This window comes from Falco rusticolus, chromosome 5 (genome assembly GCF_015220075.1).
Source record: "Falco rusticolus isolate bFalRus1 chromosome 5, bFalRus1.pri, whole genome shotgun sequence".
NCBI lineage: Eukaryota > Metazoa > Chordata > Aves > Falconiformes > Falconidae > Falco > Falco rusticolus.
In genome coordinates, this window is record NC_051191.1 from 83,492,440 (window position 1) to 83,514,216 (window position 21,777).

At 49.3% G+C, this 21,777-nt stretch overlaps 1 protein-coding gene across 2 annotated transcripts; it reads right to left on the reverse strand.

The window, feature by feature from the left end:
- Positions 1 to 183: 183 nt before the first annotated feature.
- On the reverse strand, positions 184 to 19,408 carry PHC1 (polyhomeotic homolog 1). 2 transcript variants are annotated; one of them, XM_037388407.1, is made up of 15 exons: positions 19,313 to 19,408; positions 15,312 to 15,468; positions 14,590 to 14,700; positions 13,167 to 13,244; positions 12,272 to 12,421; positions 11,142 to 11,297; positions 9,534 to 10,032; positions 8,478 to 9,229; positions 6,121 to 6,268; positions 5,804 to 6,012; positions 5,087 to 5,201; positions 4,399 to 4,507; positions 3,564 to 3,714; positions 2,712 to 2,943; positions 184 to 2,388 (listed from the first exon to the last, which is right to left on the reverse strand). In XM_037388407.1, exons 2-15 carry the CDS (start codon positions 15,423 to 15,425, stop codon positions 2,234 to 2,236), a joined length of 2,979 nt encoding a protein of 992 aa, XP_037244304.1. In that variant the 5' UTR covers positions 15,426 to 15,468; positions 19,313 to 19,408; the 3' UTR covers positions 184 to 2,233. The 2 variants fall into 2 exon arrangements, with proteins under 2 accessions (XP_037244304.1, XP_037244305.1); XM_037388408.1 differs by lacking the exons at positions 184 to 2,388; positions 2,712 to 2,943 and having other exon boundaries at positions 3,675 to 3,938.
- Between the last annotated feature and the right edge of the window lie 2,369 nt (positions 19,409 to 21,777).

The window sequence follows — 21,777 nt, forward strand, 5'->3', positions numbered from 1 at the left end:
TCCCTTAGGGCTTCAAAAATGAAGCTTTATTAGCTCAGGTAGCTACCGATAGGAAAAAATTCCTATACTCTATTTTTCTGCAACAATAAAAATCAAAATTAACTTTTTGATGAAGCTTGTACTTCTCAAACACTAGACTAATATTCAGCTTGGGGAAGGGAGGTTAAAAACCAGACTTGCAAAGCCTGAACAAGCATTTTTTTATTAAGAACATTGAACATGAAATGAAGAGTTGAAGCCTTCCTTTTTGACTGAAATAAAATCTGATCCTCAGAAGTACCTTGTAACCCAGGCAAGCTAGCTGCCTACCTACCCTGCCAAGGGTCAAAATAAACAGTTTTATCACACCCAGCCTGCTAAGGATACAATGGTTTAAGGGCAGTCCTCCTCTGCTGATTGCTGTTAAGAGAACCTCCCCCTTCCCTGCCCCCAGATTAAGACAAAATTGTGTTATCAGGGTACAAGCAGTGGCAGCTTCCTTCAGGCCTATTTTCATTCAAGCAGCATTCTCTCACAGGAACAAGGATGTCATTAAAGTGAGATTGAACAGTACAGTTAAGACTAGGAAGCTGCTGCCACATTTTATCCATCTTATAAGCACTTTCACTCCTCTTTTCCTAACAGGGGTCAATAAAGAGCCTATTCCAAAGATTTCTAATGTTTTCCTGTCTATGCTATTAGGCCTCTTCCCGTGCTACTACAGCTTTCCTGCAACAGTAGGAGCTTTCCACACAGAACAGTCTTATGTTTCACCCAAATATTCACATGAACCTTCTGAAAACAGAAAAGCTGAGACACGTAGTTTATAAAATCATCTTGCTTTCAGGTGTTTGGCTCTAGGGGGCACTTACCTCTTCATGCTTTGTCTAAGTTCATCAGTTTTTTTGCTTGTTTGTTTCTTTGAAGCACAGGTGCTCCTGGAAGAGAACTCTGCCCAGGTTTTCACCTTTGGCAGTCTGGTTACCAAATTTCAGAATACAGTGTTTGGTCCTTAAAAAAAACCCAAAACCTGGAGGGAGTGAAAGGGAGGGACAGAGCCTATCACAATTCTACCCCTTAGAAAGGAGAAGTAGCATTAAAGGAGTAGTATCCAGTTGTTGGAGGGTGTGGTTTCATTTGTTTGGGTTTTTTTTTTTTTTTAACTGAGGAAAGGAAATATCTGTTTTACAACATCAATAAAAAAAAAAAAAAAAAAGAGCCTGAGGCAGGCAATACAGTCCTGCCAGCTTAAACTTTTGTTTCTTAAGCTCTCCTGAGGATAATGAAGACAGACACAAAAATAATACAAACTGATAAGAGAACACAAAAAAAACCCCAAACCCAAAACCCCAGACCTTTTTATGATGAGCCTTGGCGCTTCTGGAGACTGCTTTGGATCTGTAAATTATGCCCTAGCACAATGGGGAGGCAAACCTAGTGCTGCAGGGGTCCCTAAATGTAAGACAAACACCCCTCCCCCCTTCAGTTTTCCCATCACCTTGTCATAAGCATTCAGGATAAATCCTCCTCTGACTGGTTCAGAGAGGAGCATCTGGAGTGAATAGCTGCCACAACACTTGGTCTTCACTCTGCATCTCTACAGGAGATAGTAAAGCTAAGGCAGCTCCTATTGCCATGGGCCTTCAAGTTTGGTATGCATGCTGGAATGGCTATTAAACCCAGTTCATGAGCAGCCTAGGTATTTTAATATTATTTTTTTAAGAGTGGAACAGCAGCAGCCCCTTCTGCACAAATTCTTGTTTGTCCACCTCTGTTCACTTGGAATTTACTAGTTCCCATTCCTAAATACCCCAAGCACAGCTGTTCCCAATGTCCATGTGGGGCTGGCTCTTCCTATGCCTCAAGTGCTGGCACAGTGATATTCAAAACTAAGATCTAGCAGACCTGCTGTAGCAAAAAGGGGTGAGGGCAGTTCCCTTTCAGGAGTCTGCTAAGACAGAAAGAGGTCCCCGTCACATCTTTATGTGGTACACAGGACAGGCATATTCAAAACCAGGAAGAAGGAAGGTGTTTCAAGGCCCCAGGTGGGAGTTTTCCTCCCCCTTGTAGCACCATTAAGAGACCAAGACATGGGCTTGTGCATGGCAGTTTCAATCAGTTAAATTCCTTCTCATTCTTCTTGAATGCAAGACCACAGGGGACTGTCCCATTCTTCCCTACCCCAGCAGGATGCTCCAAAGCTGGCAGCTGCCCTGGGGTCAAAGCAAAAGTGAGACCTCTGGCTTCAGAGCTGTTAGGTCTCCTTGAGGACATTGATCTTGGCACAGATCTTGAGAGCTGGTCCCAGCTTGATGTTCATGGCACTCATGAGATGTTCCTCCTTCAGAAGCAACAGGGCCTGGCCATCAATTTCCTGTGACCGAAACTCCTCGGCAATCTCCTGGCACCCTGTGAAACCAAAAAGCACCAGCGCTGAGAAACAGACGTGCCCTGGGCACTGCCCTCATTTCCCACTCTTTGGGCCTCTGGCAGGTACAGAAAGCCAGCCAGGAATCCAACCAACCCCCTTCCCCGCTCTAATCCACAATCTGCCTGAGGACACAGGCTACTTGGGAAGTACAAGTCACCCATCTACTCCAATTCAGAAACATGTACAGAAGTACAATAAAAGCACTGGGCACCACTGACACCACTTTCTTTCCAGAAAGAGAGCCAACAAATTGCCCCATGCTGCTGGATCACAGGAGTGCAGGAGAGGATCTTAACTGCACCTTGCAGTGATGAGATGAACTCGTACACTTCCTCCACACTCCAACGACTGGGATTGCTGGACAGGAAGACTGGGTTGATACCATGTAGATCTGGGGTAGGTGGTGCCATACTAGAGTTTGCCAGGTCCCTCTCTCCATGACTGGCCCTTACTGACAGGGGTCCTGGAGATGTAGGGGACAAAGCTTCATCATAGCTGGAGTTATCAGAGCCTCGACTTGAGTCTTCCTGGCCCTACAAGCCCATAGAAAAGAAAGAAAAAAGGTGTTTTGTGAGAGACTCACAATTACTAGGGTACAAAACAATACATTAGGAACAGCAGAAGATATCCCAACAGTCTGGGATAATAATCCCAACAATTCTCATACTATTGGTCCAGGAGCTCCAGGACACAGGAGCTCCCTCATGCCAGAAAGGACAGACTTCACTCTCGCCTCCCTTCCTCTCCCTTCTCCCATCCTCCCCAGTCCATTCCTCTTCTTCACATCAGTGCTGAAGCTCGTTCAGTTCTTCCATAATCTCAATCAAATCATTCAAGTGGAAGAATACTAATCTAATGGGAAAAGTGGATTGTTTTCTACCAAGGCCGTCAGCTGATCTCACTCACTGAAACCTCTGAGACACAGGCGGGAGCGAACACAGAGTGAACAGAACAAGTACAAATATGAATCCACTTTCTGCAGTTGATAAAACAGAACAGCTCACTCACTGTGCCTTGTGCACAAACTGTCAGTCAGTGTGCACTTGTCCCATCCTGTATGACTACATCCACTGTGAGGAAGTGGTACATCCAGCAGTGACAACTTTCACACTGACACCTGCCTTGCCGGAGGCAGAGTGCGCTGTGTCCTTACCCTGTGGCGCTTGCCCTGGATCTTTGTTCGAGCAATTTCAGAGCTGCTGCGCCGTGGTCCCCGTCGACGCACACGAACATAGTTAGCTTCCTGGAATTCCTTCATCTTCTTTCTCTGCAGCCGAAACTGATGGCTGCAGCTGACATTGTACCTCAAATAAGTAGAAGCAGAGCAGCAGTTAGGAAACAGCAACTACCTAAACCTACTGCTTCTCCTCGCTCTAGATTGGGATAAAACTCCTCTTTACCATCAAGTTCCGTTCCTCCTCCTCCTAAGACTTCCCCTTGGAAGGAACCAGTCCAGACTTCTGACACAAGCATTATTTGGACACCAGAGTCTTGATCTAACATCTGAAGGGTCAATTAAGTCATTCCCCTAAGGGAAAAAAGACCCATAACAAGCACTCTGCTATCAATAGGAGGCAGCAATGACTAGTCTAACTTCTCCCCAGATTTCTTCCCAGTGCTCCCTTGTGTCTTCATCTAGTACGGATGCAGCATGCAGCAGACAGCTGCCAGTATGCATTCGCTTAGTCAGTCAAATGTACATTTGACTGAAGAGAGGTTCTTTGGAGACCCAGAACTTCCCTCTTCCCACTTTATTTTCTAGCAAGTCAGAAACCCTGTTTACACTCAACACCACATCAACCTCTCCAGACCTAGAAGCATCCACAAGTCATATGTGTCTTTGTCACACACACACAATGAGTCATTGAGGATGTCTGTGGCCAGTGCATCCCATGGAGGGAAAATCAGATGTACTGAAGTGTCATACACTACCCAGAGAAGGGGCACATGCCCAATTCTAGAGAATGTATAGACAGAAATTCTTTTACCTTTTAGCACAGGTCATGGAACAAAACCTCTTGGAGCCACGAAACTGGGTTGCTGGGGCATACTTCCCACAGTATTCACACTTCAGCAAGTTTGCCTTCTTATCAAGCTCTAGTGAGATACAGAGACACACACCAGTAGACGATCTGAACTGAAGCAGATCCCACACAATGATTCCCCATTCCACTATTGTTCTGAGCACACAGATTCCAAGCTCTACTCTCTACTGAATCCGCTAAGCAGTTAGCTTGGGGAAGAAGCTGGGGAAAGAGGCAGAAGCTCCACTAATTAGGACGCTAGGATACTGAACAGAGCAACTTATTTCTCCTTGTCAGTACTGTTTTGCTGAACAAGCGAAAAATAGCATATCCCTTATATCCTACAAGGTTGTGGGGGAAATCTCCACCATCACTGCGCACTGTTGTGTACACACATCCTTCACAGCGTTCAGAGTCATTAGAGACAAACACAGTTCAGATTCTTCTGCTTACTACTGACACAGGGTATGTTAGATCATATGAACAACAAAGTATTGTCTTCTGGCACTTAAAATCCTAGGTCCATTGCCTGAGTCTCTTAAGGAGTTAGCAGGAAGAGATACAAGTCCATAATGTATAAAGTTAGTAACACAGTATCAAAGAACAGAAACTTTCAGTAACACTAGCTAGGCCTCCTCCTGCTGAAACTCACCCATAGAAGCACTGTCCTCTCCCGGGGAATTGCTGGACAGGTTTTCACTCTGGCCTGAAGCAGCCTCTCCCTGCAGCGGTTTCTCAGATTCTTTCAGCAGCTGAGAACAACCCACCTGGACAGGAAGAGAAAGAACTGGGCCCATCAGTAAAGGATTCTCTGTGTCCAATGCACTCTGCAAGGTATACGCCACTCACACCTTATTACAACTCAGAAGAATCCCTCTGCTTACTACGGGAGAAGAGATGCTGAATGAAGTTATTACTCCTTCCTGACTCACAGACTTGGTGGTTCATTCAAAAATCACAAAGTACTATCTGCCTTGAATATCCTGCAATTCCATGTTAACTGCATTTCCCCTTATTTGCTTTAACTTCACTTGCTATCTGTTCAAAATGCATCTTGCCCTTGCTAAAAATCAGAGTGAAGAACCTTCTTACAATTCCTGCATAAATTATTGCTCTGGGGACTACTGGAGAAAACAGTTCCCATCACACTTGTTTTATTCCTTCCAACCCATTCTCTTTAATGCCACCACTTAATGCCTTGCTTCATGCATGACACCCCCCTCCTTTCCCTTCCTCTTCACTGTCTCTGTCTCAGGCTAAACATGCAGAGTTGGAATATGGGGAAAGAAACTCCCGTTCAAAGATGGAAGTCCACTATCTTCCCCAAGAGAGTGCTACACCTCCTTCTCCCACAGCAGCGAATCCCTACCGGAAAGGGCTCTGCTCCTTCCTGGATGACAAAGCCTTCAATGATGTGCGTGAGGATCTGGGGCTTGACGATGGCTTGTGGGGGTTTGGAGTCTCCCACCTGACGTGACACCATTGCCAGGTTTGGGGTGGGAGCAGAGGTGGGGGTGACTGATGCTCCTTCACTTGAGGTGGTATTTGGGGTTGCAATGGCAGCAGGATCAGATTTATCTGAAAAGTTAACAGCACAAGAGTCAGTTATCTTTGCTTGTCTACTTCAAATGGAATACAGGATCAGATCATTAGCACACAAAAGCAGAGTTCTCCTTTGTACCTCACCTCCAAGGCTGCTCTTCTCCTCCATGTTTTTGGGGCTGTCTGTCACAGGAGAGGACCTGGCAGGCAGGAGTGCAGTGACACCGGGCAACTCCTCCTTCTCCTCCTCTGACTCTGCCTTGCGTTTTACTGCTAAGGCCTGAGACTTGCTCTGTGTGAATAAAGAAAAACATATAAGCAGAGAGAGAAGCTCCAAAGCAAAGAACAAGACAGAACGAAGGCAAAAGGAAGATGCATCCTGCTCCATCATACTTCTTTTCCAGCCTGGTTCCTTTTCCTGGGGTTATCTTTAGCTCCCTCACAGTACTTACCTCTACTGAGGAACATTTTTGCCTTGCAGGGAGCAAAACTTGACTTCTACAATACAACTATGACTAGGATCTGGTGTCCCAATTCATGTTGACACATTGACATAATACCAAGACACCGTATAAACCTTAAGGGTTATTCCAAGAAGAAAGAAATGGAATGGCAGTCACCCAGCAAGCTTTTCCAAACAAGCTTTTGGCTAAATCAGATCAGTTTCAATGAAGGAGAGTCAAAAGAGTAGGGGACACATGTTGGATGAGAGAAGACTTGTGTGTCCCCCAGCCTAAAAGTCAGACAAATCCTGTGACACCTTCCTGAAGAAGCGGCCAGTTTAGAAACAGTCTCAGCAACTGTCTGAGGATACCTGAGCTGGCAAAGTACTGTTGTCCCAAGGAGTTAGACAAGCCCTAGCTGAACAATTCACAGCAGCATGGGTGAGGCCTGTGGAAAGTGAGCCATCTTTGTTTCCCCCTGCATAGCCTGTTGCTAGGGGACCCTCTGAGGCCTAGAGCCAGCGGCTGGTACCACATACCAAGGGGTCTCTGACCCAGAGGTATCCACACCTAGTGAGGAGAGGGGAGGTCAGTCTTCGTGGCCCAGTCAGCCCTCGTCTCCTGAGAGAGACAGCAAAGAGGCCGGTTATTGTTTGTGTTGGGTTTGTGTGGCAAGGCTTTGGTAGCAGGGGGCTGCAGGAGTAAATTCTGTGAGAAGACACCAGAAGCTTCCCCCCACATCCAACAGAGCCAGTTCCAGCCAGCTCCAAGATAGACTTGCCGCTAGCCAAAGCTGAGCTCATCAGCAACAGTGGCAGCACCTCTAAGATAACATATAAGAAAGGGTAAAAAATACTGTGCAACAGCAGCTGGGAGAGAGAAGTGAGAACATGTGAGAGCAACAGCCCTGCGGACACCCAGGCCAGTGCAGAAGGAGGGGTCGGAGGTGCTCCAGATGCCAGAGCAGAGGTTCCCAGCAGCCCGTGGTGAAGCCCACAGTGCGGCAGGCTGTGCCCCTGCAGCCCATGGTGGTTAGCAATGGAGCAGATCCCCACCTGCAGCCCCTGGAGGACCCCACACCAGAACAGGTGGATATCCAAAGGAGGCTGTGACCTTGTAGGAAGCCCACACTGGATCAGGCTCCTGGCAGACCCTGTGGAAAGAGGAGCCCAAGGTTGGGGCAGGCTTGCTGGCAGGATTAGTGACCCTGTGGGGACCCACGCTGGAGCAATCTGTTCCTGAAGGACTCCACCCATGCAAGGGACCCATGCTGGAGCAGTATGTGAAGAACTGCAGCCCATGGGAAGGACAAATATTGAAGAAGTTTGTGAATGACTATTTCCATGGGAGGGATGCCACGCTACAGCAAGGGAAAAGCGTGAGGAGAAGGAGCGGCAGAAAGGAAATGTTATCAGCTGACCACAAGCCCAATTCCCCATCGTCCTGCAACACTCTCCCACTCAGGGAGAGGGAGTAGAAGAGTCAGGAGTGAAGCTGAGCCCATGAAGAAGCAAGGGAGGTGATTTTTAGATTTGTTCCTATTTCTTATTATCCTACTGTGATTGATAATAAATCAGTTTCCCTAATTTAGTTTTGTTCTGCCCGTGATGGTAAATGGGAAGTGATCTATCTCCCTGTCCTTATGTCTATCCATAAGCTCTTCAGTGTATTTTTCTCCCCTTGTCCTGTTAGGAAGGGGGAGAAATAGAGCAGCTTGGTGGTCACCTGGCAGTGGCTACAGTCAACCCACCACATTGTTAAATGCAGTATTTAGTATATGATGTGGACACCTACCCCATCTGGGGCAGGGTCTGAGTCTCACCTATTTATTGCATGCAAACATTTGAATGATAATGTGGAAGAGAAATGCTTGTAGTCGGTAACCCCAAGGGTTGGATTGGAATTAAGTGTTTTAGAGAGGAAAAAGGTCTCCACATCCCTCTACCCAAACCCCTTACCCATCCCATCCCACTGACCTGGGCCTGGACTGTGACTGGTGTCCTAGGAATGAACAAAGAGAATCCATATGCTATTCTCCTTCTCAATGGTATCACTTACTGGCAACTGGACAGACTGCATGTAGAGTGCTGCTGGCATCTGAGCCACAACTGGAGAGGAGACTGGGCTCTTCACCATGTGGGCTGTGCCTTGAACTTGTGCCAAATTCACCCCTGTGGTGAGAGGATGAGCTTCCTGTGAGGATGCCGGAGCTGAAGATGATGACGGGGAAGCAGCATGGGCTTGGGAAACAGGCTGGACCACGGCTGGCATTCCCCGAGATGTCGGCACTGCTGCAGCAATCTGAGCCAAACCCAGTGCTTGGGCTTGGCCTGAGCCCTGCTGCCGAGTACCCACCACCTGCACCGGGATGTGTGGTGGAGGCTGCTGCGTTGCTGACATTTTGGCAGGCCCAAGCTGAGGTGGTTTGATGGGGGTGACCAGAGATTTCGACTGAATTGGAACAGGTGACTTGGTGACTGGCTGGCAAGGACCGTCCTGCTGGAGCTGCACAGGTTGTGGCTGGGACTGCAACATGGGTTGCACCACAAGGGTCTGAGCCTGCTGCTGGTTTTGAGGTGGACCCTGCTGCTGTGGAGGCTGAGCTTGTTGCTGCTGTTGGGTCAGAGATGGCGCTTGCTGCTGTTGGGCCAGCTGAAGATGGGTGGCTGTGTGGAGGAGCTGGGACTGGCGATGCTGGAACTGCTGCTGGTGATGAATGGCGATCTGCTGCTGGATCACCACCTGCTTCTGCAGGTGGATCTGCTGCTGCTGCTGGATCAGCGAGTGCGGCTGGATCTGTGTATATGTGGCTATACAAACACAGCGGGGAAAAAAAGGAGAGCGCAAAAGTTAGCAACAGTGCAGCTGCGAACAACAAAAAGAAGGCTGGCAGTCACTGCACTGGTTTGAGTCGTTAAGCTCCAAAATGACCGCCAGCTTACTGGCAGAGGACATGAGGGACTAAATCAACTTCTGTTGCCAACAGAGAGATAATCCCTAGAGACAAGCCTCCCAGAGCCCAGAGGCCAGGAGGCCTGTTGGAAGACCTCTCAGCAAATGGCACTCTTGCAAAAGCCCAGTGGGCTCAAAGAGAAGGAACAGGTCTGCACTCACCTGAGCTGATCAATGTCTGGCTGGGTGCTGGCGTAGCAGTCCTGGTCAGGTTCATGCCCACTGTTTGCTGCCCACCGCTGTCCGTTTCACCCTTCTTTGTGGCTGCATTCTCTGTCTCCGTCTGGCTTCCCTGGCTGATGGTCACAGCCTGAGCAGCTGCTACCGGTAACGGCTGAACCACCCCCGTGCCTTTCCTTTGGCAACTGCCAGCAGCACCTGCCGAGGAGGTCTGGCTCAATGCGGCTGAGGTCTGGCTCCCACCACTTGCCACCACACCCCCGGTGACACCATTGCTGCCTGCTGCCCCCTGGCTCAAGTTGAGGGACTGGCCTGCGCTGGCGGAGGAGGCCTGAGCCACCGCCAAGGACTGGCCCGTGCTGGTGGCCTGCGGTAAGCCCGAAGCCTGGGAGCTTCCTGGCAGAGCTGCCTTCTGAGCAGAGCCTTGGAGCTGGGTGTTAGCGGCTGAGGTCTGCTGGCTCCTCACAGCCAGGTTCTGCACCTAGAAACACATACGCAAAACAGAATCCCTTTGCTTCATGTATGCTACTTGCTGGAATTTTGGCAGAGAACTCATAAGCAACATGCTTTACTGGGACGCAGGCTAAGCAGATGCTTCAAGTCTCATGTGGGGAGCTGGCTAACACTGCAGGGCAATGCTCAGGTGCAGCCCTCCCCAGGAAACACCGCCTGAACTCCTTCCTACCCCACCTCTGATGGAAGTTAAAAATCTCGTGGCACTTTCTGGACAGCACATGAGGACACCACCATTCTCCGAGGCATGGGACAGCCTTCAGACCTGCCTGCCATGCCTTTGCACAGCAGTCCAGCATGGCTCTAAAAGCACCGAGATGCCCCTTTAAAGATCAGTCACTCCTTTTCAATTTTTGTGCCACCCGTCTCCTCCCCCCCTGTGCAGGGCTTTCCACTCAGCAGGCCCACAGATATACTTGTGGCCTGCAGCCCCTTCTGATTTCACCAGTTCCTCTGCACTTTGGTGCTGCCATCCTCTGTATTTACTCCTCCTCCAAATCCAGTGTTATCTTCAACTTTGATCAAGGCTGACTTTCCTACAAAGAAAGTGCCCCAGACAAAAATATGAAGTAGCTGGAAATCCCAAGAACGACTGGGATAGGAAAAGGAAAACAAGAAGCCATGGCAGCTCCCTGACCCGGAGAATTACTTGTAGATGAATGCAGGAGCTAAGACCTTGTGGCCTGTTCAGTCTATGGCATCTTTACAACAAACCAACTGGGTGAAGGAATACTACTGCTGGCAAAGACTCTTCATTGCAGAGTGACTGAAAATTGGACACAGAACCCAACAATTCTTTTTACACAAGGACAATTGAGAAACTGTGAAGATGTGATTGATCCAGCCTGTGGCTCACCCCAGAAGTTTTAAGCAGAAACGAATCCCATCTCTGGAGGTAAAAAGCAAACATGAAAAAAAAGTGGCAAGAGAGAACAGAATCTCCTGCCTACACACGGACACAGTTGGGGATAAAATAAGAGCTAATCTGCTATACAGGGACGGCTGGAGACAAAGACCAGAGTGTGGGGTGAGAGTGAGCAGGGGAAGGGGAGGACTCTGGGGAGGGGTGCCACTGACCTGGTCTGTGTCTGCATGGACCCCAGGAGACTGAGTGGGTGGTACCTCCTGCTGGACAGCGGCCACAGCCCCGTTGGGCATCAGGATGAGCTGGGAGGCAAGAGGCACATTGCGGCCCAAGGTCCGGTTTACCTGCAACAGGTTCCCCAGCTGTGGCTGTTGAGGGAGGATCAGGTGATGTGGAATGAAAGGAACGGAGGGGAAGAGAGAAAGAAAGATAGCGAACCACAAGAAAACAGATTACAAAGCAACACTGGGCCGCAATGTCACACATTGCAAAACCCCCAACCCTCCCTGCACTGCAACACTCAACATACCCCTCAGGAGCAGGAAACTCGGAACAGTTTCCTTATGGAAACAAGCACTCTTCATCAAACATGTGCCTGGGCCAACTATCAAAGACTGCCCAAGGCTGGCTAAAAGCCTGGGGTATCACTGAATTTTCAGATGTATATCTGGGAGTGGTTGAGAAACAGCGATAAAAGACATACATCCAAGACCAGGGTTACTTAAAAATAAAGGGATTACAATCTGTATCTAAAGTCAACTGAGACACAAAATATTTTTCAAGTAGGTAACCAAGCCCCAGACTGACAATATAGTCAAGACTAATGTTTTCTATTTAGCAGCACTTCAAAGCAATTAAAAGGATGACATATTTGTTCATGTTGACTTATGTTTCTAGACTTACTTGAATTCTGATTTACATCCCTAAGCTCAGCAGTGGTAGAAGAAAGTAATTTACCATATATCTGTTCCAGCATTGAACCAGAAGAGTAGTTTTATTTCTGTGAGCTATATTCAAGTCTAGGACATATTTTTCATATATACACTCTAGTGAGAAGTGCCATGGGATCTTTAACATCTATGCAGAGCAGAGACAAACACAGTTCCTAACAATCTCACATAAGCCACATAATACAAAGCTCATCTACCCTCAAAAAGCTTAGCACAGAGCCAAACTCGTAGGTTCAAGGACAGGAGCCTCCCCATCTGAATTTAAAATACAGTGCATCATCCTTAAAGCTAGAGTTAGACCAAATGTGTTGGTAATCCCAAGCAGTGAAACACTGGAACAGCTAGGCAGTGGGGTTCATGCTCAGGACACATTTTGCGTACACATCTCTTACCCGGAGATACATCTGGGCCTGTGACTGGTTTAGAGGCGGTGAGGTGGTATTCCCAAGCAGCACAGACTGCGTTAGGGTTGTGGCACTGGGGGAACTCACGCTCTGTGACCGACTGATCAGCTGAGCAGCTGATGTGGTGGCTAGGTTGATCTTAAAAAGAGAGAAAAGCCCAAAGTCACATATGAAGAGATGGAGGAAAGGAAATAAGTACACATCCACTTCCTGGGATCCAGCCAGAACAGACATTTTACAGTTTTTTTCCTGTACCCCACAGGGAACGAAGAAGAAAAAAAGTTCTTGTCTTAGAGGCTAAGCAATGTAAACTAGCCAAAGCCCTGGATGCTAACGTCATTTGTATGCTGAGCTTGAATATCACCGTTAGCATGCAACTGCAATAAAAGATCCAAAAGAAACACGTCATTTTCTCAAGTAAAGGAAAAAAGCCCACAAAGTAATCTCTACCCTACCAACTCCTCTCTGAACAAATCCCAGTTCCTGAATACTACAAAACTGACTTCCTCTCGTTCAACCAAATACTACTCTGCCCAAGAAGAAAAAAGCATTCCCTTTCAGGCTGCTCACGACTCCTTCTTAGAAGTCCTGATGCTTTTCTAGTCCGTGACAACATAGCCCCAAAGCGTCAGCAAAGAGAGATCAGTGTCTACCTTTCCAGCTAAGAGGCCTCTCCCTCTCAGAAACCTCCTCTGGTCTCCTCAACCCCCACCAATAATGATAGCACCCCAAATCCTCAAAGTTGTCTGCATCTTGTGGGTTCCCAGCATTCTTAGAAGCTGTGTTTCCCTGGCTGACTGCCTTCCTAAAAGACAAAGAGGAAAAAGAAGAATGGGAAGAGGTGGGAAGGAGGCTTTGACGTGTGAGGGAGCAGTTAACTTACAGAGGCCTGAGTGGTGGTGGTCTGTTGCGGGGTGCTGGTGTTGGGGGAGCTGGCTTGTCTACTGGCTGCAATCGTAGCCTGCAAGAGAGATTGACAGAGAAATGAGTTACTTGGAACAAACTTTTCAATCCAGCCCAAATATTTAGCTTTGTCACAGCACCTAGTCCTATCACCATCTTCTCCCATTCCCAAGAACAGGGGCACGATCTAGCCACTACAGATCTCTGCCATGCCCTACAAATCAGTTGCAGCAACTCAGCAAGGCATCTCCTCTTCCCCAAGCAGTTCAGTCCTGTACGCTACCTGAGGCAGTGGACAACAGACCCTTACCGTGCATGACCCCCAGTCCTTCCACACGTGGGTACACACCCCACTGTTGCCCCAGCTTGACATGCTACACACGGCAACCCTCATGCTGCAATCCACCGTTAACACCCAGACGTTCCCCACAGTATTAGCAATTTGCTGGGCTATTTCAGCAGTTTAGCATCAATGCAATGACACTAAAAAAAAATATCCAAGTAACAAATTTCAGATTACAGTACATACAGTTCATGGAGCAATGTAAATATTGTTAGATTAATTTTTTTCCCCCTTCTATGATCCCACAGGAATTCCATTCTATGACTTCAGTTAGTTTTATAACTAAGATGTGTGTGAAACTGGTGAGAGGATTCCATTCCCTCTATGCTGTAAAACTGCAGGTAGGGATTTTGAGAACTTAATCCTGAACTAACAGCCAAGGAAATACTCCAACAGCTAGCGATGGAGATATTGTTACACAGAAAGAACTGTATTCACATGGCGCATAATCCATCTTCAACTGGTGATAAAGTCTGGTAGGTGAGCAAAGTTGCTAAAGAAAACAAAAAATCACTCAATTATGCATCATAAAATATCTCAATTTGTATAAACATATCTCAGCTGAAGAAACACTCTACTGGCTGGACAAGGTTTATCCCAGATCCCTCTTGCTAGTAACTGGTAAAGAAAGCATGTGCTACTAAGTTTCAAGACAGAACATTCAGAGGATACCTCCTGAAAGTTCACACACAGAAGACCATGTTTATTCTCTGAGAAGTAACAATTCAGGGTTCACTTTAGTAGTTTTTAAACACTACTCCATCCACTGCTGATTTAACCACCCATCTTTTATTTAAAGAAGGTGCAAGCACTAAAGTGCAAGTTTCCTGATGGGGATGCCAAATTCTATCTTCCCCTGCTCTGTATCTGAAAACCAGATATATCCTTCCATCAGGCTTCCAGTTTACTAGCTGTATTAGCTTTAAACGTGTTTAGGGACTCATTGTCTCACTACAGATCAGGATGACCTCAGTGCACAAGCCACTTTATAAAGAGAGAATCTCTGGATCTTCCCTAGAGAGCAATCCAATTTGTCTCCTTCTGCCCCTTGGCAACTCACCTGCTGGACAGCAGCCAGGCTGTGAAGCTGTGCACTGTTAAGCTGCTGCTGCAGCATAAACTGATGAAAGTACTGGGCTGCATTGGGCTGTCTCTGGAGCGCCTGCAGGGCCTAGAGAAAGAGGAAAACCAACAGTCAAAAATAGCGTGCCCTTGAAATGCGATTAGAGAAAGCAATGAAGGAATAAATAACAGCCATGAGACCATCCCTAGACCCCATGAAAAAAGCAAAGTCACTAGATTAGCACATCAAAATATGTAGTACAGCTACAAAGTTGGTAACACACTAAATCACATGTGTATTCCACGACAGCAGGAAGCACACTTGCCAGACTTTAATAAACTCCAGGAATTTGGGGATTTGTGCTCAAGCAGGTAGACAAGTGTTCCAGTATAGTATGTATATGGAGGATATATATTTTATAGAGGAACTGGGATGATAAACTGAATGACTTGCTCTAGAACAGCAGGCTAAAATCAATCTGTTGGATCATGATATGGATTAATTCTAAGAGGCTGGACACTGCACACTTACAAAACACGAAGCACAGTATCGAGCTACAGGAACTAAACATCAGGCCTAGCACAAGAATTTCTGAATCTGAATAACTGACACTCCTTCAACCATGGTCCCACCTTGACACGACAACTCAAAAGAAATGCAAAAGGGCCCACCAACTTCTACTGATGCACATGCCATCCCAGAAGATAACCATGTCTCACCTGCACTGCCTGTCGCTCATAGAGAGACATCTGCGATATCTGAGGACGGGTGCTTCCTCCAGAACTGGAGCTCCCACTGGTGGAGCTGGAGTTCTGCTCACTTTCGGTCTCCATGGTGACAGGATCCCAGGAGCTCAGGCTGAGACAGACTCCAGATCTACATCGAGAGAAGTGGGAACTAAGTCAGGCTAGAGAAAGAACCAAACTGTACTTCACAGCATTACACAGCTTTTTTTACTGGAATATCCCAGTACCAGGCTCCACACACAGCTTTGCAACATCACAGGGGGCCAGGGATGCCAGGGTTCTGAAATCACCCAGAAATTACACTCATGGTTCAAATCTTTTATTACCAGTCAGAAATGTAATGCACACATTCTCATGTTTTTATTGCCATGCTACAGTTGGAATCTACAGCATCCTGAACTCCTTTAGAAGGCAGCAGAGTGAAGGAGCAGCTGCAGCTCATTCAATCATTTGGTTACAAACCTGATCACCTCTCCTTCAAGGGAGGCTAGTGAACTGAGGCAAATCGCGCTGTGCTTCCAGCCTCCCACTGCACTTTGGCAACTTCTGATCCTCTCCTCCTCCAGTCCCACAAGAGGTATAATTATCCCACAACTCTGCTGCCCTAGTGCAGATATACCAGCTTGGCCCTTCTCCCAGTTTAGCCCCCAGCCCTAGACCATTTCTTTCTTTCTCTGATCACGTGGACTTTCCAGCTACTTCTCATTCCCCACAGACCGTAACTTGGAACATTAAGAGTGGAAGCTGGTATCTGTGCTGGCAAGTTGCTTTCAGGAGGACCAGAGTCAGAAGCAGAGTGAATGAAGGGTTCACTGGCAACACTTGTGAGGGGAAAGCTGCTAAAGAGGTTACACAGAGCTAGAGAGATCTTCCAGCAGCAGAAGGATGAGTTGCAGTGAATCACAGAACTGAAAAAGGACTGAAGAAGGCTTTCATCAGCCAAGAGGAGGAGAAGCGAGACTGAAGAGAGTGCTTAGCAGAAGAGTAACACATTGGGATGATCAGGGAGTTTCCTGCAACAAGAAACACAAGCTACACAGGGAGTAACGGTAGGAGGGGTTAGAGTCAGAAAAGGGAAAGCGCAAAAGTGATTATTCAACAGAATTCCACTGAAAAAATTTTGACTTTTTAGAAGGCTATCATTCTACGGAAGATAAAAAAAAAAAGCTTCTGATAGCCTGTTTGTTTTCCAAAACACCAGCTGGCTCCCCTACAATATATCCAAGAGACCTCTAAATTAGCTTCCAGGATCCCACAGCATCAGCACAGTCCCTGTGGCAAGACCTTTTCAAATCCAGGCATTTCAAGCTTCACAGCCTTCACCAAACGCAACTTTTTCCAGATGCACAAACAAACAGACCAGTGCAGCAGAAAAGGAGCTGCAACAATAGTCTTGACCAGACAACTTTTTCAATTGTGGAAAGGTGTTAAGGGCAGCAGACAAATTCAAAGCGGGGCAACAGCATTAGCACTGCAGAGGATGGCTGGCTAAATCAGGGAATTGCTGCTCCAAACCTGTGCCTCAAAATCTGGAAAAATCTACAATTGACAAACAGATAGCTGCTGCTCCATGCATCTTTACCTCTGCCCTCAAGTCCTGCCCAAGTATCTCCCTGCTAATCCAACGCTGGCTTCCCACACTGCTTCAGCAGTGGCAGTCAGGAATTGTGCCCTGCCATCATCTTCTCCTCAACTGAGACAGTCCCCCTCCTCCTAACCGGCCACTGCAGCTAGAAATGGTTGGTCAATAAGCCTATCTAGACTATAAAAGCTCTGGAGAAGACAATTGCCTTAAAGATCTTCTCCAGGGGGCAGCACCATAAAAAGTAAATTAAGCCTGAAAATAAATGAATAGAGAAGGGAGAGAATACAGACTTTTAGAAAGAAAGAAACTGTGGCAGATAAATTAAGTACTTTGAACAGGGTTAAAATGCAAATCAGAGTGAAACTACACACATTACACCAAGTCACCAAGTTATCTAGTAGCTCAGCTACCATTAGGAGACAATTTCTGTTCCCTTAGCCACCCTCAACCTCCCTGCGCAGGTTACTTGCAGCCTTTACGTTTCTGGTGCTCACTAGATCAACTCATTCACTGTCCAGAAAAGCTGTCCTAAACATCAGTTCCTGCCAGATCAGTGAGTTGAATTAGCTCACTTGTGACGCCGCAAGTGCCAGCGAGAGAAAAAAAGGCAACTAATGTTTAGCTTGGCTGTAGCACACATCCTTACCCTGCACAGCTGCACCAGAAGGAGAAACCTGGCTTCTGACTTGGTGCTCTGCTCCACCAACTGTGTTCCCTCAGTAAACGGCACCATTGATTCTTAAGATTTCCAGCATTTTTGAGAGCTCCACATCGATCTAGATCATCTTAAAACCAGGCCCTAGCACAAACAGAATCCTACTGAGATGCCTCTGGGATGAGAAGCATAAAAAATTTTTGGTCTCTGTGTAGGCAGAAGGCCTTTTGGGGGTGTGGATAGAGAAGCAGTCTCCCTTTGCAGAAGGACGGTAAGAATTTTAAGTCGCTCACAGCAAGCAGGGTTATCCAGCAAAACCATTTCCAAACACAAAAGTGAAAAGGCACAGTATTTCCCCAGGCAAGTTCATCTAAGGATGCGGCTCCATGTTAGTGTAATCCAATCCAAACACAGGCTATTCCCACACAAAATAGCACGGATTACACCCTCTCCTCTCCTGCAAGCACATCTTCCAGCACCCTCCTCTTGCAAAAACCTAGCGATCACTGTGCTATCAGATCGCTTGACTCAGCTAGCGGCTCCACGAGACAGATAACCTACTAAAAATTATTAAACGTGGGTTTTCCAAATAGACTGAGTTAACCAGCTCACCTTGCAAAGGTAAGGAGTAGTTCCCAAGAAAACAAACAAGACCAACGAAATTACTGGAAATTAACCTTTAGAGCTGAACCCCTAAAAGCCAGTCAGCGAAGGATACAAAGGCCTATTAACGCCATGGCAGGAATGACAGCACTGCAGAGAGGACGGGAAGGAGAAGGGAGAAAACGAGCTCCCGGAGCAGCACAAGCATCAGCACGCGGGCCAGGCCGGAGCCTCAGCACACAGCAGGAGCACCACAGGTGGCTCGTCCACAAGTTCCTGACCTTCCCCGAGCACAAGAGCTGCAGAGCCAGGCCAGGCATCCACTCCGGTCACGGAGCACCGGGCAGGAGCCAGCGAAGTTTTACTCCTTCGCCCCATCCATTCCTGCCGGCACGTGACGGCAGCCTGCGGAACGTTATCGAACCTTACAACCGAGTTTCTCGAGGGTGAAGCGCCACACGCAAGATTCGCACAGGTTTGCCCACAGCTTGTGGGGAGGAAAATGAGCAGCCAGGGCTGCGGCACACCCCCTGCCCCGTTACTATAGCTCCCCACAGCCCGGTTTCCCAGCCACGCCAGCAGAGGCGTGAAGCTGCCGGGACACCCGAACTCTGCCACGGGATGCTCCGGGACCAGCAGCAGGCGCGACCCCCCGGCCCGCCTCCCCCACCCCGTCGTGCTCGCCCTTCCCCGCCGAGCGCCTGGCCCGGCCGGCGGGGCCGCAGCCGCCCGGGGCGGGCGGGGGTGCAGCGCGGCGGCAGCCCCCCCAGGCCGCCGGCAACTCCGGCAGCAAAGTTAAGGCGGCTGCGAGCATGCAGGCGCCCGACCGGCCCGCAACACGTACGTACCGGGCGGGCAGCCCCGCCGCGGCGGGAGGCGGGGACCCGCCGCAGGATGCCCCGGGGGAGCTGGGGAAAGGCGCGTGTCTGACGCCCGGCCACCGGCGGGGGGAGCGGCGGCTGCCCGGGAGGCGCGAGCGGGGCTGCGGCGGGGGAGTTGTTCCCGGCCGCTGCTCCCGGGGCCGGGCCGGGCAGACAATGGCTGCTCCGCCGCCGCTGTCAACTTCCAGCCCGCCCCGGCCCCGGGGAACTCTCCCCGCCGCGGCCGCCCGCGCCCCGGGCCCGGCCTCACCTGCAGCCGCCGCAGCAGCGGCACGGCACGGCGCTGCCCCGCTCCACTCCGCTCCGCTCCCGCACCGGCGACGGCGCCCCCCGCCCCGCCGGGAGCCCCCGCGCCCGCCCGAGGGACCCGCGCTGCCGGCGTTACCGGAGCCCCTCGGGCCGCCGCCGCCGCCGCCTGACACGCCCCCCGCGCGCGGGCAGCCAGGCCGGGCCCCGGCCGGGCGGGGCGGGGCGGGGCGGGGCGGGGCGGTGCCGGGGGCCCCGTTGTTGGGGAGGGCGGGGCCGGGGGCGTTACCTGGCGGAGGCTCCCGGCGGGCCCGGCCGCGGCCTGGCGGGGCAGCCCCGGGGGGGGCCGGGCGTGGGGCGGCGGAGGCGGGGCCACACGCTCGCGCCGCGCCCCGGCCGGGTCCCCCTCCCCCGTTGTGATTTTTTTATTTTTCTTTTTTTTTTTTTTTTTTTTTTAAATCTTGGCCCCTGGGGCTCCCCGCCGCTCCGTCACTTCCTCCCTCGAGGCGCTTCCGGGCACGTGACCCCCTTCCCCGGGCGCCGCTTGCCGTTGCCCTGGTGACGGCGGCCGGGGCCTGGCGGGAACGGCGGGGCCTCGCCTGGGGACGGGGCTGTCGGGGCCCGGCCCGCTCACCCACCCGGCCCCGCCGGGGAGGGGGGCTCGGTCGCGGGCTCCTGCGGGGGAAGGGGACCGAGGCTCCCGGATGAGCTCCGCAGCCCGGCCGCGCAGCAGGCGCAGAGCGCGGCTCGCCGTTCAGCGCCCATGTCCTCCGTGCTGGGACACCCTTTGCGATCGGTGCTTCTGGCGACGGGTTAACCTTGCTAGACATGAGTGGGCTTGCGTAGGTTGTGAAATGCCTGTCTTGGTACCTGGAACAAGCTTTGATGAACAAACGGGACCCAGCGGTAGGAACGGTGTCTGAGGGGGCGCTGGCCAGGTCACATAGAGCACATGGGGAGGTGCACAGTGGAAACCCCCACAAACAGGGTGAAGACACCACGGTGCCAGAGCTTGCTGGCAACTTTTAGAAGAGAAGCTGCGCGGTGCAGGCACTGGGGCCTCGCTTCCCTTGATTACTCTCAAAGCACATCAGTTCTGTCAGTTGCCTGGCTTAGGGTAAGAGCAGTCGATTAAGATAAACTTGGTCATTTTTAACAATGACGTTGTAGTAGTCAGCATGACCATTTCTAAGAAAACAAGAAATGCCCTGTCGGTTCGGAGCAGTGGTTCATCTTCATGAGAGCTGGTGAGTTTCCTTTAAGGATGGCAGCTCATGCACCAGGGATAGGTGGGAAGAAGTGAAAGACAGGCAGAAACAAATCGTGCTCCATCTGTATGTACGTGGTGCAGAAGCTCAAGCACCGCTGAGGCTATGAGCATCATAAATGCTCCTGCAAATGACATATTTGAGCTTTGTGTTGCAAGAACATTGCATCTGGCTTAGTAATGGAAGTGCTGAACTGTCAATTCACTGGAGATCCTGTCCCCAGTCACGGAGCAATATTTGCTGCTGCCTGAAAAGCAGCAAAACAAGCTGTACAGGAAGGCGTTTGGGCTGTTACCGAACACACCTTTTCTAAATGCTTTCTTTTTTAGTTCAGATGGAAAACCAATTGGCTGATTCTCTTTTTTTTTTTTAAAAAAAAAAAAAAAAAAAGGCGCTATAGGAGATATTTAAGGCTAGTCAAAATAAAAGGTCAGATAGTGATCAAAGGAACAATGACAAGGCGGGGAACCCAGCCAGCATAATCCCTGTGAATCAACCACTCTTAAAAACCCCAACGACTGAATGAACGACTAAACCATTTGCCCCTGTTGCAAAATCTAGTGAAGTCGATTCAAGGGAGGAAGCTCTCCGGAATTATGCAAACGAAGGGGAACTACTGTAATGAAGAGGCTTTAGGATTTACTGAGGATGCTTGGGGGGGCAGGATGTTGGAATCGATAAAGCAAATTTAAGGATTTAAAAGACCATGCTGGTATCTTTGAGGTAAAACTCACAGGCAGGGAATTTAAGTGATCAAGGTAGATCAGAGATGAACAAGTGTAGGAAAACAGAGAAGAGAGGGATAAAATAAGCTGATGAAATGCAATCAGTATTTGTTTGTCTGGATGAATTTGACACCTGATTGCCACAGCCTGTACTATATTTGTAATAAATTATTTATTTCCTGTGTGGTTGTGCTCTCTATTGTGTGCATGCATGTGTGTGATCCAATAACAAACTTGGGTCTGTCAGCCAGCAAGTAGGATGAAAGCTTTGGGGGGCCAGAAGCACAAGGGACCCACGAAGGTGAGTTTCTCTGAGCCACTGGTCCATAGGAACAGGATCAGGCTACAGACACTGCCCTGACACTGCCTGTGTTTATATGTGTGTCTTTGAAGTACTGTCTCCTGTCAGCGTTTACCTGTGTGTGCACGTCTGCTGTGAACTTGCACATCACACTGCTACTGGTGGGATGTGAAAC